The sequence below is a fragment of the Pelmatolapia mariae genome, linkage group LG5, assembly GCF_036321145.2.
Source record: "Pelmatolapia mariae isolate MD_Pm_ZW linkage group LG5, Pm_UMD_F_2, whole genome shotgun sequence".
In the NCBI taxonomy this organism is placed as follows: domain Eukaryota; kingdom Metazoa; phylum Chordata; class Actinopteri; order Cichliformes; family Cichlidae; genus Pelmatolapia; species Pelmatolapia mariae.
In genome coordinates this window covers 2,552,501-2,567,795 of record NC_086231.1, presented here as the reverse complement: position 1 = coordinate 2,567,795, position 15,295 = coordinate 2,552,501, and the positions used below count along the sequence as shown (strand labels likewise).

Sequence of the window (15,295 nt, the reverse complement as noted above, 5' to 3'; positions counted from 1 at the left end):
AAATGTAACTGATTTAACCAGTTTAGGCATGCTTAACCTGAACATTCATGTTAGATCAAAGCCTGTAAAACCAGAAAATTGATCTCAAAGGCTTTCTTCCTTTTTTGTATTTTGTTGATTTCTGTTAGTTTAGATCATCCACAATCAGCTGATCTCAGGCCAGCTGACATCCAATGACACCCTTCTATATACCCTTCTGATAAATCTTATATACTTAAGTTGCTTTAGCCAGCAACCTACCGCCAAAGCAGCTCATTCTCTTCACGCTGCTCCAGTGTCGTGTCTGTTTTCATTAATGGGCCTTGGAAAAAAAAAAGAATCTGCTCTTGATTATAGTTGTAGTCGTTCTGATTGAAATTAAAAACATAAAAGCAAATTAATGACCTGCTTATATGCGGAATGATAGGACTGAATAAATGAGTCTGTGCAGCACCTTTTATGAAAATGTTACCCACTAAAAACGCAGTTACAATCAATGCAAAACAAGAACACCAGGCTGGGCCGGGACAAGTCACAGCTGATGTAATGTGCACTTTAGATGCTGGCAATTATTTTTAAGAACCGCAAAGAACTTTGTAACCAAATGACCTTTGTTTTATAAGTATTAGTTCTTTGAGTGTTACTTGTCACACACACACAGTAATAAGCACCTTGCTGAGTGCTGGGTGTGTGCCAGTCGGGGACTGCGGTGATGACTTCACCTTCTGTTTAGCCGACTAGTTGTCAGCTGGAAACAACATCACATTACCAGCTCAGCATCTCCCTCTCAATCTGATTACTTCACTGTATCTCCGCTCTGACTCCCCTCTGCCTTTCAGTGTTCTCTTTCTCTGCCTCTTTCTAACCCATGAAGTTAGTCGGTATTCATTTGGTGTAATTAGTTAACCTATCTTTTATGCAGTTGCAAAGTGCTGCTGGGATTTGCTATGGGATGCCATTAACTAATTAAGCTGAACTGATTGCAATGGAACACTTTTAATAATCAAGTACACGTGCATAGTGACCAGGTATCAGTGCACTGTAGGTAAACAAGCTAAGCACATTGAAAGCCATGAGACCTACTGATGTTTGGCGAACGTCTCATGTGCACCAGTAACTTGGTATTCTATAGAAAGCCTTTGAGATCATCTATAGGATCTTAAAACTGTCAGCAGTTAGCCCCGGAGAAGCCTGACCTGGTTACGTTTCAGTATCCTGCAAACCACGTGAGACCAGTTTGATGTTTCTGTCCTCTGAGAGTTATGTTATAGAAGCCATATGACCGAAGCTATAAATCTGGGTCACAAACATGTGAATGCTGATAAGTGTGCAACTGTTTAACGCTTCCAAAGCTCACGAGTGGCACAGTTCGATGATCATGTAGCAGGGGTTCGTGTTTCTCCATCTGTTCTCATTCTAGGGTGTCAAATATTGTTTTTCTGTCAAATTCTGATGGAAGCTGCGGGTTTCTCACCTGTGTCCCATTTGGGATTTTGTATCTTTTTGACTTTAGCCATGTTTGACTTCAAATGCACATCTTCACAATGGAAAATTATGAAAAACAGGACAAACACAGTGTGTCAGAATGTGTCACCAAGGGTTCCCTTACAAGAGCATAAATGTGATGAACTGAGCAACCCATCCTACTGTTGCACTGATGTCATTCATCACCTCGTCCATATCAGTGAGGAATAGTTTGGGCGTATCTTTGAGATGTTCACAGCTTTGTCAAAACATCAGCACTGACATCAAAACACTAACAGACAACAGGCTGGTTTTCAGGTCAAAGGAGCTGCAATCAGAAAAATGGCCTCCTAATACAGATTAAGCTTGCATTTATAAAACAGTGTCTGCAGAAATAATCTTATTCTTTGAGATAAACCTCTTGACCAATGCTCTGAGAAGCTTTAACCCTGTGAGACCCAAACAGGATAAGCAGTGGAGAAAATAGATGGACTGGGTACGTTGAGCAGCTGAACAGCGGTGTGTTCCCAAGTTCCCTTCAGCACAGTAACAACTGTGCTTGAATCGTATCTGAGAAACTTGCTAAAACTTTCCAAAAGTCAGAGCAAGAGACACAGAAAAGGACTGTCTTTACCTTATGATACAGTACGCAAGCCCTTTAAGAAAGGACCATATTAATAAGGAGAATCTGTGTCTTTGTTAACTCGTGGCTTTGCCGTGGGATTAAAAAGACAGACTGAAGGAGTGATGGACCTGGATGGACGGACGGACGGATTTGCTGTCAGTTCCCATAGGCAGTGGTGATAATTCATCGTGTCCAACTTGAGTTCTTCTCGCCTAATCGTTCATGAGAGGCAGAGTCATGACAGAAGAGAGAGTGAACGCATTTCCTCAAAGACAAACTTCAGATGTATAAATCATCGTTGGGCACAAACAACATTAAAAGTATCGTCTCATAAAAGGACATAAAAGCAGATATAATGTTTTCTTTTGTGGAACTGTACTTTATCACATTCACAGAAGCAGATTTTTCAGGCAGTAAATTAATGACTTGCTGAAGTGAATACAGGGAGGATTCATTTATAATGTGAATGTAGGAAAGGTTTTCACATTTTTCAAATCACAAAAACCATTTTTAGTTTATGGAAAATGCATCAAATATTTCTAAAGAACAGGGATGAGGGAGTTGGGGTTTTTTCTGAAGGCAGAAATGTGTAAAGTGTATTTAAATAAGAGTTAAAAGGCTCTTTCAGAAGAAACAGACTTGGTGCCTCGCCCGTACCGATGCAACATCATCCACTGGTGGAGTAAAATCCACTTTTTTTCAAAAGGTGTCGGCCTCGCCCTGTTATGCCTAAAGCTTCGCTTTGGGTTCAGGGCTTTGACACACCAGCCGCAGCAGAACTGACCACTGCTGTAAGGTTTTAGAGTTGTACAAAGTCCACGTGGGCGGTATCCACACAAGCAGTCAGTAAAGAAAAGTGATTCAGAAATGACAGACCTGTTTCATTAATGCCAGAACTTCACTGCCAGAGGACACTTAGTACATCAAGGAGCCACTCAGCGCTTTGACGAAATGGCATTAATTGACCACCCAGAATGAAAATGGGCTCAGCGTGCCTATTCCAAAAAATAACGATCCTGAAAGCATAATTGTAATGACTTTTATCCTCCAAGTTCCTCCAATAGCCACAAAAAGAGGTGATTTCCTCCAAAACTTATCAGAAGTACAAAAAACGTCCTCTGATGATAATAAACGTTTCTCACATCCTTAAGCTTGTTCTCCAATGTTATGACCGCCATCAAGCCACTCAAGCCAATTATTCACACCGGATATAGCCCAGTGACGCATCATCCTTCAAAGTCTTGTCAAGATAAGTTTTTTACGATGAAGCTATGACATTTGACAAATAGACCGAGTCTGACTCAAAGGCGAGGAAAACAAATGACTTAAGAATTCATTAAAGTCGGCTTATAAAGTCTGACACAAGAAGCCCTCTCCAGCCCCCCACCCTCCGGTTCACAGCAGTGACAGATGAGCACAGGCAACGGCAGCAAAATGAAAAGCTGGTCCAGAATAAATAAGTCAGAGTGAAGACAGACCGGGACTGAAAAGCACAAAGAGAGACAAACAAGGTGCCGCGCTCCTTTACACCTCTGTCACTTTCACAGTGTTACAGTTTTAGCGCCGTGTACGCTGCTGCACGCCTGCTGGAGGTGTGACAAATGTGCTGTGGTACGACATGTCTGTGTTAAAGTCACCTGCCCACCTGCGTGTGTGTTTTTCTGATTTCAGTGTGTCTAAACAACAATGAACCATCTGTGTATTTTATGTAGGAGGATGTTTGGATATCAGGAAACCTGCTGATGATTTACAGTTGAATTTGCTAGGAATTATAGACTGTACATAAAAGATGGACGTAGCCACCACGATGTCTCAGACTGAATAGTGCGTTCCTGTTAGCAGGGTGTTTCCCCCACACCATCTTGATGTGTTGATACTGGACACAGAGTGCTCATAGAGTTGTGACTTAATAAAAAGATAGCTCCGCCCTAAACCGTGCCTTGCTTTATCCGTCTTTTTGGCTCTAATTGGAATCACAATTTACAAACATAACATAACTTCATATTAAATAAGACTTCAAATTAGCAACTGGGATCGTGAACACCCTAACAAAGTGTGGACAGCTCAGGTGAACTGTGGAACTTTTTCCTCGTAGATATCTACACTGTCAGACTTACCTTTGAAATCAGAGTGAACGCCCCCTGCTGGCCATTAGAAAGAATGTAGGTTTAAGGTACTTCTGAATAAGTATCACTTTTAAGACCCAGAATGTAAATCCTTCACATACAGCTTCAGTGCTCTTGCAGTTTTAAACACAGACTGACTGATTTGCAAACTTTTCTGTGGCTAACAGAGAGAGTTCTCATCTTCAGCAGGTGCATTTCATAAGGAGGCTGTCTGGAACGTCTGTTCATTTGTCCATCTGTCTTCCTCTCTGCCTGTCTGTCTGTCTGTGTGCGTTCTGTGTTATCTGAGTGTGAGAACTGAGTGCTGTGCTGTGCAGCCCTGGGGGAGGTGAAGCTGCATTCAGGAACCTCTATGGGTGCCACAAAGCTGCATTCATGCAGCTGAATAGCTGTTTTCTACAACCAGGCACTAGTCATCCCAACTCCATTGGAAGGGCTCTATGAGTTACCACTCTCCCTGCCTTGGTATGCAAAGCATTATGCAGCAAAAACACAAATGGCTGGATTAACAAAGGGCACACAAAGCATACTTACATGGAAACATTGCAGGGATACGTGACTCTGTAGTTTCAAAGGACGGTGTTTTTAGGATTTCAGCGTTCTTCCCTCTATCCAGTGGCAAATAAAGAATTTCCTCTTTCTTTTCCTTTTTTCAGCTCTCAGTGAGTCACAGTTACACATCATTTTTTTACATTTTTGCGTCCGTTTCCGTGTTGTCAGTGCACTGAACGGCAGTTATCAGATGTTATCGGTCCCATGTTTATTTCCTCTTCTACTCTCTACACGGCAGCCATCACCTCACTCATGCTGGTGACTCCACACTGCTGAAGAGAGAAAGGACGGTAGTGGAGGCTTGGTCCACTTGACTCTGAGGATTTCTGGACTGAGCTTTCATTAAAATATTCAATGTGGGGGGTTTTTTTTTACACTGTTTAATTGGTGTTAGTACTTGGTGAATATCATCTTTTCCCAACATGATTCACTTGTTACAAAACTCCATTTTCTTATTTTACCACATCAGGAAACGTCTCATGCATTTTTTCCACATGGCCACTAGAGGTCTCTGACAATAGGTGTTAGAGATCTCTTTCTGTTAAAAGGGAGTTCTTCCTCCCCACAGTTGCCATGTTCTGCTCGTAGGGGTCTGATCATTAGGATTGCCTGGGATGGATATGTGATAATGATCAATCAGTGTGAGGGTAACATTCAAATCAGGTGACTTTTCCATAACTTTATAGAAAATGTATCATAATTGTCATTTTAATTACAAAGTTGTTTTTGTGATGGACTTTTACAGAACTTTAGAGTCAATTTCCCAGAATGTCTTTTCTTACTATTCTCCTAAAAGATAACTAAACTGTCAGATTTACTGTGAACATGTGGGCGGTGACGACTGCACCTGTGCTCCTCTTACGATGTCATTATTGTGTGGATCTCTTTTTTTTTTCAGCAGTGTCACCACCCTGCAGAGTGAAATGTGTGGCACTTTAAGCGAACACCTAATGTTCTGTGTGATGGCGTCTTTGAAGGGTGATATTCACGATTGCTTTCCACACTCCTGCACTGTCAGATTATGGTGCTGTTTTCCTTTTATGGAGTCTACCAGCGGGCGATGTGAAGGCTTGTAAGATGTGGCACAATTTTGATTTTGATGCTAAGAGGCTTCTAGCAGAGTAAATCAAACAGCCGCAGCACGCATCCTCGGCTGGAGTCTACTGAAGGTATCAGGAAGCAGGAAAAACACCCACAGCCTCTCATTTAAATTCAGCTAATGTCTCTTTCCAATTAACAGATTGGCAGAGTCATGACTGCTCAAATTGACTTCCTGTCAGCAGAGGCCTCGCTCCCTCACGCTGCAGACATTGTGTGGCGTTTAACCTGATTGGTCACTCGGAAAGATCCAGGCAGCTGTCAGTCGATACCTCTGACCATCGGGGACAGGAAGTCTGGCACCTCATGTGAAATACCTATCTTAATTTTCTTAAACTGTCCAAGTTAAGATCACTGATTACACAGTGTTTCACCTCCATGGGTGGTCTCTGGGTCACTTAGTGAGGAAATGTTTAATCGTTTAAGAGAGAGAGAATGAGAGGGTGGGTGGGGGGTCATTAAATACTCAAAATATCACTAAAGTATACAAAAAGCATGAAAATCATCTTCTCAGGGTATAAACTCAGTGAAAGAATCAAGAAACTGAAAGTTGGCATAACCATCAGAGGAAGAGCTCCTTGAACATTACCTGAACCCCAGAGAGCCACGCACAAAGACAGCAGCGCTGAGAGGAAGGTGAAAGAACGGCTTTAAAATAAAGCAGGATGGTGCAAGAGGCAGTGCAACCTGAGGTACTGGTACTGGAAATGCTCATGCACCAATCAGATTTGAGCAATCCACATTAGATACAGGCATGCTGCCAGTGCCATTAGAAAATAAAATAAAGGTTATAGTTGGTACTTTTGCAGCCAGGAACAGTAAGTATTATTCAGGAGATTTTATGCTGTATTCATAAATATACATTGACTAGAGTGTCAATAAAATTCTTATAAAATTTAATTAAGATTTTGTTCCCTTGATCAAAGAGTAGGACTGGACACAGGCAGAGACCATTCTCAATAACCAATCATTTTATTGTATAAGCAGGCCTGAAATATGACAGTAAAGAGTTAATGGCTGAAGTTTTAGTGACAAGACTGCACAAAAAAAACCTTTAGAGATCCAGCAACATTCGCAACAAACAAGCATTTAAAAAGCACCAACAAAGCAGGAGCACAAGACCAAGAACAATACCTCCACACACACTAAAATATCCGTCCAGGACGTTGATTAGTTTGTGATATTTTCATGAGAACATCAAGATGATGTCACTCAGCGTTTCTATTTAATGTCATATGTACTTGTGGCAACATAATTTAACCATATCTCACAATGTTTAGAGTCGTTCCTGGATCCTTGCTGACTCCAGACGTTCATCACTTCCAAGATGGGGAAAGCCACACCATTAATGCAACTCTCTCCAGAACTTTTTTAATAACTGTAGAATCAAGGATCACATGATCTCTTTGGTGGAGGTAAGAGGAGGAAAGTCAAGTTTGGGTCAGCAGTGTGTTTCCAAACAGGCCTTTAGGTGTGGCTGCCTGGAAGACGTGTAAATGCAGCAGATAAACGGGAGATAAATGGGGATGGGAGTGAGAATAATTGGACTGTGGATCCTTGGCTAATGGGCCCAAAGCACCAGCTCTCATCTGAAAACATTCACCGTCATCGTGCTGCCATGGCACTCTGCTTAATCAATCACTGCTGCCCTGCTGTCAAGTCTCAGTTACCTGCACTGTCCATTATCACCGCATCCTGTTCCTGTCCTTGCTTCAGTTTCACTTCACCCACCCTCACACACTTTCCACATTCACGCACTATAAACCCACACCAGACGCGAGGACACAGCCCCTCTCTCATCCCGCACCCGTCACACTTACACAGGACTGTGGCTGTAAGGCTCTGATCTGTTCTACCACACCAGAACAGATGACAAGGACCACAGACCAGGCGCGCAGACTGGAGACGGGACTTGACAGAGCAGATAAAACAAAACACCATTTCCAGCGTCCACCGCCTCAGGTGCCGCAGACACATCTCAAAGGGAATACTGTAGACGGTGTGCAGATAAAAACCTGTACTCTCTGCACAGTTCCTCATACCCACAGGCGCTTCTTCGGAACAGATTCCAGTGAGATGACCCCTTTCATTTCACAGATTATGTATTTTCACTTTACAGCATGATTTAGCACCAAGACATCGAAGGCGCAGGAGCAGCTGAATGTCTGTAATGCTTTTATACGAAAATAAAGTGCGCAAACATTAACTGCGGTTTCTGGAGGTGATGAGTTTGGCACCATCCTCTGCGTTAAAAATAAAGCCGTGTACCATCACATCATCAGACAAACATCACTGATTTACTCACCCACTCCAATTTTCTCGTCCTCTGTCGGCGTCCACATGATGTTCCGCTGCACCCACAGCAAAATCCCCCAAAGAAAGTAGTTATAATCACCCGATGGGTCGCTTCATGGAAATCCGAGTGACAGCGAGAGAGACGAGGAGGACCGCGGAGCAAAAGTTTACTGAAAATGGCTACGGGAAAAAAAAAACCTTAAATCACTCTGAAAATGTGAAAGTTGTCTTAAATAAATGACGGTTAGTATCCTGTCAGGTTGGCGGTGATCCATGGCGCAGTGTGTCGGTCCATCTCAGCGGCTGTGCTGCGCTCCTCGGGGACGAACCGCCAGAGAAATCCTCCACAGGGGCGTCACGGCGATTTCAAGCCAAACAGGGGGCTTTTAACCCCACCTGTGGGCATTAGAGTGGCATTTGGTTAGGCAAAAAGGCGGCCGGAGCAGATGAACTATAATTTATGAGGATTTCATTAGAGCGCGAGACTTTCCCATTCAGGAAAATCCCAGGATCACTCGTGTTTTCCGTCAAGTTCTGTCCGGGCTCGGGAATCCTGTCCTCACTCAGTGAGCATCCCTCCAGAGCGAAGCTTCTGGTGCTCTTGTTTCTTTGAACCATGCGTCTGAACCTCGCTTCCTTCCGTCGCAGCTGCTGAACTTGTCGTGAGCAGATGAAGAAAAACCTCAGTCCCGTCTGCGTGCGAGCCGTGCGCAGCGGCGGGGAAGCCTCCGTCAGTTTAAGAGGATCAGGGTGGAGGAGCGCGGCTCAGGTGGTCAGGAGGGGGGCTCGTGTGGTCTGCACAGTCTGCACGCGCACAGGAGCCTACAGCGGCTGACCCCTCATACCGCGAGTGGGAATAAAAGACGCAAATATATATAATATATAAACTCACTTAAAATGTTTCTGAGCATGTGCAGTATCGCGCACGCGCGCACACACCGGCCGTGACTCATGAAGCCGTGTCATCACTTTACAGCACCGTGACACAGTCTCGGTCGTGCTGTCACTGACACGCGTGTACAGCCGCTAATGACAGCCGTCTGCAGCTCAGCAGCTCCACGCGCGTTTGTTGCGCGTGCTGCGCCCCCGTGTGGACACTTCAGAGCAGCACGCGCTGTGACAGCTGGGTCACGATACAAACATGGTGATATGACACAGCTCCAGCAAACCTTAAAGCATTTTAGTCTTCCTTTTCTTATGAGCTGATTTTCACAATAAATATTTAGATTTTTTATTTGTCTTCATCACAGTCAATGCCCCATCTATGGGGGGGGGGGGGGGTATTATTATTTATGTGCTTTTATTTTGTGTTTGTTCAAAGTATAAAATAACAATCAGAGGTGGTAAAAGTACAGACATTCTGTACTTAAATACAAGTAAGTACTAGTGTTGAAAAATACTACAGTCAAAGTTGAAGTACTGATTCAACTTCTTTACTTAAGTAAAAGTGAAAAAGTACCAGCTCTGAAAAGTACTCAAAGTAAGAAAGTAAAAGCAGCTATTTTTATGCAAAGCTAACTGAGCCTTGTGCTTTATTACTGTAATAATTAAATAATATTAGTAGATGAGAATACAAACTTTACTTCAGCTTAAACTTTAATTCTAATAAATATTCTCATCTTGAATCTCATGAGCAGAGAAAAAAATAACTATTTTCTGTTGCCTAGATTGTAGAGGTGACTTTGCCTGTAAACAGGAAAATGTGAGCAGTCAGCGGTTAAAGTGGATGCAGCAGGTGGGGGGATACTAAACTGGTTGTAATGGCTCCGTGTGGGGAAAACAATCATAACTCACAATAACTTCTACTGAGAGCTCCAGTAGATTTTCTTAGTGTACAGGCTGTGATCAGCTGATCTGCTGCTTTTGTGGGTGCACACACCTGAAATCAGCCAGATGTGAGCAGATGTTTCATGAGTTGTCCTGGCTGATGCCCATCCTCTACACTGACAGTACACTGTTGATGCTGTCTTTATATTAGACACTATAAAGTTGGTATGAAGGTGGGATTCAGTGAATGAATCTCAGGATCATCAGCTAACATTCATATAAATCTCTGCTATAAGCTAACTGTGACCATGAACCAGAGCCACCATGAACCGGTCACACACTGCAGCAAACTAACCTGTTTATCCTGCACTAACCTGCAGAGGATTCTCATGCAGCCTTTAAATATCACAGTTAGTCTGCCTCAGTTTGATTCACAGCATGTTTCACAGTATGAAAAAACATGTCACACGTACAGATTTAAAAACATGGGGACTTACATGCGAGCTTTAAATGAGCAGTCCTTCCCTTTAAATCTAAGCTCTCTTCTTCCTCTCCTGTCCTGTCTTTCTTATCTTTCTTCATCTCTGAGTGAAGTTAGCTCTCTGTCTTTTCTCTCCCGGTGAAATAAGCAGCTGGACTTTTAGCTGCAACACACTGTGAGACTAACTGCACACAAACAGTTTGTGTGTTTGCTGATGGTCGTTGAAATTCTGCATTTCAAATTACCTCTCTACCACAGCGTGTCTTTTGTCTTCCTCCCCTCACCGCCCCTCCCTGAGCCTGGTTCTGCTGGAGGTTTCTTCCTGTTAAAAGGGAGTTTTTTCTTCCCACTGTCGCCAAAGTGCTTGCTCATAGGGGGTCATATGATTGTAGGATCTACCTTACGATATAAAGAACCTTGAGCTGACTGTTGTTGTGATTTGGTGCTGTATAAATAAAATAGAATTGAATTGAGCACATGATTAGAAAAAAATTAGTCAAATATTATGATTTCAATAAATATCTTTATGTCTTGGTGTATCTTACAGATATAATGCAGTCTGAAGCTCACAGTGAACAAGCTGAACCTGTCAGTATTAACCAAAACCTTCAGGTTTCCAAATTGGGGGATTTTGCATCAAATTGAGGCTAATTTTCGTAAACTTGGTGGCTAAAAGGAGGTTATAATTGAAATGACCAGAGGCCTTAGAGACAGGAACATTAGAGACCAGAGGACAGAATGACTGATGACTCAAACCCTGATTCTCAGTGCAGCTTCTAAGGTTTTCTTCAGTTTCAAAGTAATTTGTGGTACACACACAGACTCAAACAAAGCAGAACTGTAGGCAGTATTTTCAGCGTACTTATATTTACAGAATATGAACAATAAAAAGTTAAAAACAGAAGTTGCAGCCCAACTAAACTCAGCGCATCCATGGCAACATTATTTCTGGTTTACTGCTACACTTTACACCTGTGGAAGCTAATGGTATGCAAAAAATATTTAAAATGAAGATTTAATTTCCACGTGTGGACTCCAGCGAGACAAACCCTTTCATTTCACATTAGCTAACGAACACTTTAGCCTCTGATTGCAGCAGAAACACAGCTGCTGATATTATTTTGTCTCATGTCTGTGTCCCAGTGAGCCTGCACAACAATAACACAGCTTCAGCATAGATACAGATTTCATAATTACACCTGTGATTTTCTGAAATGTCAGGAAAGCTTTGAGCTCTGATTGGACTGGAAACGCAAAAGAGGACTGAGGAGTAAGTCATGTGCATGTGTGTCTGCAGCGATGAGACAATTTGGGAACAATGATTTGACAGCAGTACTGAATGCCTCAGAGTCAAAGTGCAATACATCTGAGTACACGGAGCCTGATTTCATTTGCTAAAGTAAAAACATTTTTACCATAAACTGACAAGAACAGACACAAAGTGTGCATAAACCAGGTGTCTGCTGCTCATTCTGGGCTTAATGTGTCCCCATAAGTGTTTACGACGTGACAGCTCTTCTAATCTAGAGAAACAGAGGCTCACATTTTTAGTTTTCAGACTCAGAGATGAAATATCCTGATATCACCCTCCTCCATGGTTTCCACCCAGCCTCTGTGTGTCTGGCAGGAATAATAATGTTCCCACAGAAGGCACACCGGTTATACGAACTATAAAAACATACTTTGGGAGTAAAAATGATCCGTTAACTGAAAGACAGCTGCCCTGTGAATGGGATTCCTCACCGACTAGTGCTGTAGCAGTTTTCCTGATGGAGTCCTGCGTCTCTTTCATGCTTTTCTGTCTCTGATGACCACGCTCGACTCTTTATGATTCAACTATTTGTTCCACAGCCCATCAGCAATATATGCACGATGTCACATTCAAGATGGGAATGAGAGGATTTAAAACATTCAGAGAACAAATCAGTATGCTGGAGGCGTCGGGGCAGGCAGGGTCAGCTCGCTGCCGGGAAAAAAGGAGCAAGACAAAAAGGAAGGACAGACAGGAGGAACAAATGAAACCGAGAAAAGGAGGAAACAGGACGGAGAGAGAGGAGGAGATTGACAGCGAGCGACGTTTCCCAAGATTAAGAACTCACTTGAACACCCTGCTGTCCACAGAGACCTGAAAGTAACACAGCCGAGGAGAAACGGTCGTCTGGACTCACAGACAACTTAAAGTTTGGATGTCGGCTCAACCTGTACAGTTAAATGGAAACAAACAGCCTGCTCTCCCTCAGGTCCTCACCAAGTGATTGTTTAGCATCACTCAAACTTTGAAAATCTTTTTTTAAGTCTCACTGCATGTTCAAACAAAGAAAGATAAATTTAAATGATTAGTCATGTGATTTGAAAGTAAAGAGCTTGGTGGGCGTGTACTCTGTGCGTCTGCAGCCAGCATGTGCCCGACCACGTCTGGATTCCTAACTCGTCCACTCCTGAACACCGAACAGAAAGCGTGCTCTGGTTTGTGACTGAAACAGTTGCTGTGACTCGATTTATGACCTGCTGCTGTGGTTGGTAGAGAACAGTGAAAAAGTGCCTACAGATGTTTCTGCTGCCCTTTAACTACTGAAGTATCTCAAGTTCTATGAAAGTAAGACTGTAGAGAAAGTTATTAAAGAGTAACTTATTATTTACATTATACTCTAAGAACTGTGTGAGCTCTACATGATCCTCACCTGTAAGCTGTCAGAAAAGTGATGTTTTCAATAGACCCACATCACCAATCCTTCTTTTCCCTCTAAAGGTTGGGCTCATTTCTCCACATCAGTAATGACTTAAACCTCACAGGGATTCACCTCCAACACTTCAGCCACCTTTATAGATCATTTGTGTGGGAATTAAATCCTCTGAAGTGCTTTCCTACAAGCATTTTAGACCTCCAACCATCATACAGAGATTCAACTTCAAACACAGCACCCTGACGTTGGCTGGTCAGCTGTGGTGGGCTGCTCTCGCTTCAGCTTCCAGCGATTGTCCTCCTCTTTGACCCAGAGCCATCGGGAGGCTCTTACCCCAAATCTTCAGGCCTTTGTTTTTCCCCTCCCGGCTTCTCACTGCTCCGCTCTTCAATGAGATCCAAACCAAAAGGACTAGGAATCCTCGACAACCCTCTTTAAACCAGGCTTTGTCCTGCTGGTCCAGTACAAGCTGTTGGTATTTGCGCCTGTCTGTCTCTGCTGCTTCCTCACAGTCCTCCAACTCTGTGTTTAGTTTTTACCAGGACAATCAAATTGAACCCTGACACACTCAGCAAGAAGTGCCTTTCAGTACTGAAGGCTCGAGCACACAGTCCTGTGAGAACAGAAGCCCCGCCCACCTGCTGTTCAACCCTTCTGTTTGACAGCAGCAGCCAATAAGAAGAATGCTGGCCTAAATCCATCCAGTTTTATCCAAACTTGTAGAAATCCAATCTTTAAATCTGTAGAAAACAACCTCAACACTTTATTGTGTATATCAAAGTCTTTCTTTCTTTTTGACCTCAATAACTGCTTTTATATGAATATTAAGCTCAAAGCTATAATCACATAAAATGTAAAGACTGCTCACTGCTTCAGAGTTGAAAGGACTTGATCGACTGATTTATAGAAAAACTACAGCTTGTGTTTCTGTCTCGTTTTGCAGTTCAGACAAAGCTAGTACTGATCAATAATGAGGAGAAAAAAGGTAAAAATATCATAAATACTTCAAAAGGGGCGATCGTGGCTCAAGAGTTGGCAGTTCGTCTTGTAATCGGAAGGTTGCCGGTTCGAGCCCCGGCTCCGACAGTCTCGGTCGTTGTGTCCTTGGGCAAGACACTTCACCCGTTGCCTACTGGTGGTGGTCAGAGGGCCCGGTGGCGCCAGTGTCCGGCAGCCTCGCCTCTGTCAGTGCGCCCCAGGGTAGCTGTGGCTACAATGTAGCTTACCATCACCAGTGTGTGAATGTGTGTGTGAATGGGTGGATATGTAAAGCGCTTTGGGGTCCTTAGGGAGTTAGTAAAGCGCTGTACAAATACAGGCCATTTACCATTCAAAATTTCAAACTCAATATTTAACCAAGAGGAAGAAAATCAAGTCTGCATATCTGAGGCCCCAAAAAACTCTGGGAAATATTTATTCGTCATCTCTGACATCTCTCTCAAATTTAAAAAATATATATTAGAGAATCAGAATATTGCAGAAATTTGATTTGCATACGAGCGTGTTCACAGTCAACCTGCCTGCTTAAAAGAGAAACGAGGATTTAAGCAGGTACGAATGAGAACGCTGAGGTCAGGAGAACCATCTGTCATGGAGGTCACGGAGGGACTGGATCAACTCGTCATCGGACGCTTCAGAGAGAACTGCAACACACACACAGGGTTCACTTCAAACCAACGGCCTTATTACAAAGAAAATGAAGGAATAAAGCTCAGGTCAATTTATTTCTGGGTTTTTTCATCCAGTTTCGGTGTGATGCTCTCCAGATATGTCTCCACATATCAAATTAACATTCTGTCCATGTTAAATCCAAAACTTGCAGTGCAGTTCTCTCTCATTTTTAACAATATTAATTTCTGAAGTGTATTTATGCAGGCAGGAAAAAGATTGTTTTTGCAGATTGGGCGTCCTCGCCGCCCAGATGTGAGTTTGTAAAAAGCTCGAGTGAAGGTAAAACAGACTTAACCAAACAAACCTGGATTATCACTCACTTTCTGATCCGTCAGCGTCAAACGGCTCAGAGCCATCATCGACGCTCTCCCAGTCCTCTGAGTCGTTGTTGTCGTTGCTGTCATTGTCATCATCGCTGTCGCCAGCCAGAAGATCAGCAATCTGAGCGTGAAAGGAAAAAAGATTAGTCTCACCAGTCTCCCCAGTGCAGTCTGAACTGTGAGGACCAGAGAAGACCTGAAACCTAAAACTCTGAAATACCCAGAACTGAGAA

General features: G+C 43.0%; 2 protein-coding genes across 12 annotated transcripts in view; both read right to left on the bottom strand.

Moving 5' to 3' along the window:
- The window catches only part of LOC134627344 (dedicator of cytokinesis protein 3-like), a 252,523-nt gene extending 243,564 nt beyond the window's left edge, over positions 1-8,959 (bottom strand). For all 9 annotated transcript variants that reach the window (XM_063473338.1, XM_063473343.1, XM_063473339.1 and 6 more), the window contains exon 1: positions 8,150-8,959. In XM_063473338.1, coding sequence (XP_063329408.1) covers positions 8,150-8,186 — 37 coding nt within the window. In that variant the 5' untranslated portion in view covers positions 8,187-8,959. The remainder of the gene's footprint in view (positions 1-8,149) is intronic.
- A 5,493-nt stretch (positions 8,960-14,452) lies between these two features.
- LOC134627343 (DDB1- and CUL4-associated factor 1-like) overlaps positions 14,453-15,295 on the bottom strand; it is a 21,433-nt gene continuing 20,590 nt past the window's right edge. For 2 of the 3 annotated variants that reach the window (XM_063473336.1, XM_063473335.1), the window contains exons 29-30: positions 15,063-15,183; positions 14,453-14,714 (exon numbers count right to left, since the gene is read on the bottom strand). In XM_063473336.1, the coding sequence (XP_063329406.1) occupies positions 14,644-14,714; positions 15,063-15,183 (192 nt within the window). In that variant the 3' untranslated portion in view covers positions 14,453-14,643. Of the gene's footprint in view, positions 14,715-15,046; positions 15,184-15,295 lie in introns of all 3 variants that reach the window. The other variant, XM_063473337.1, reaches the window with a different exon arrangement.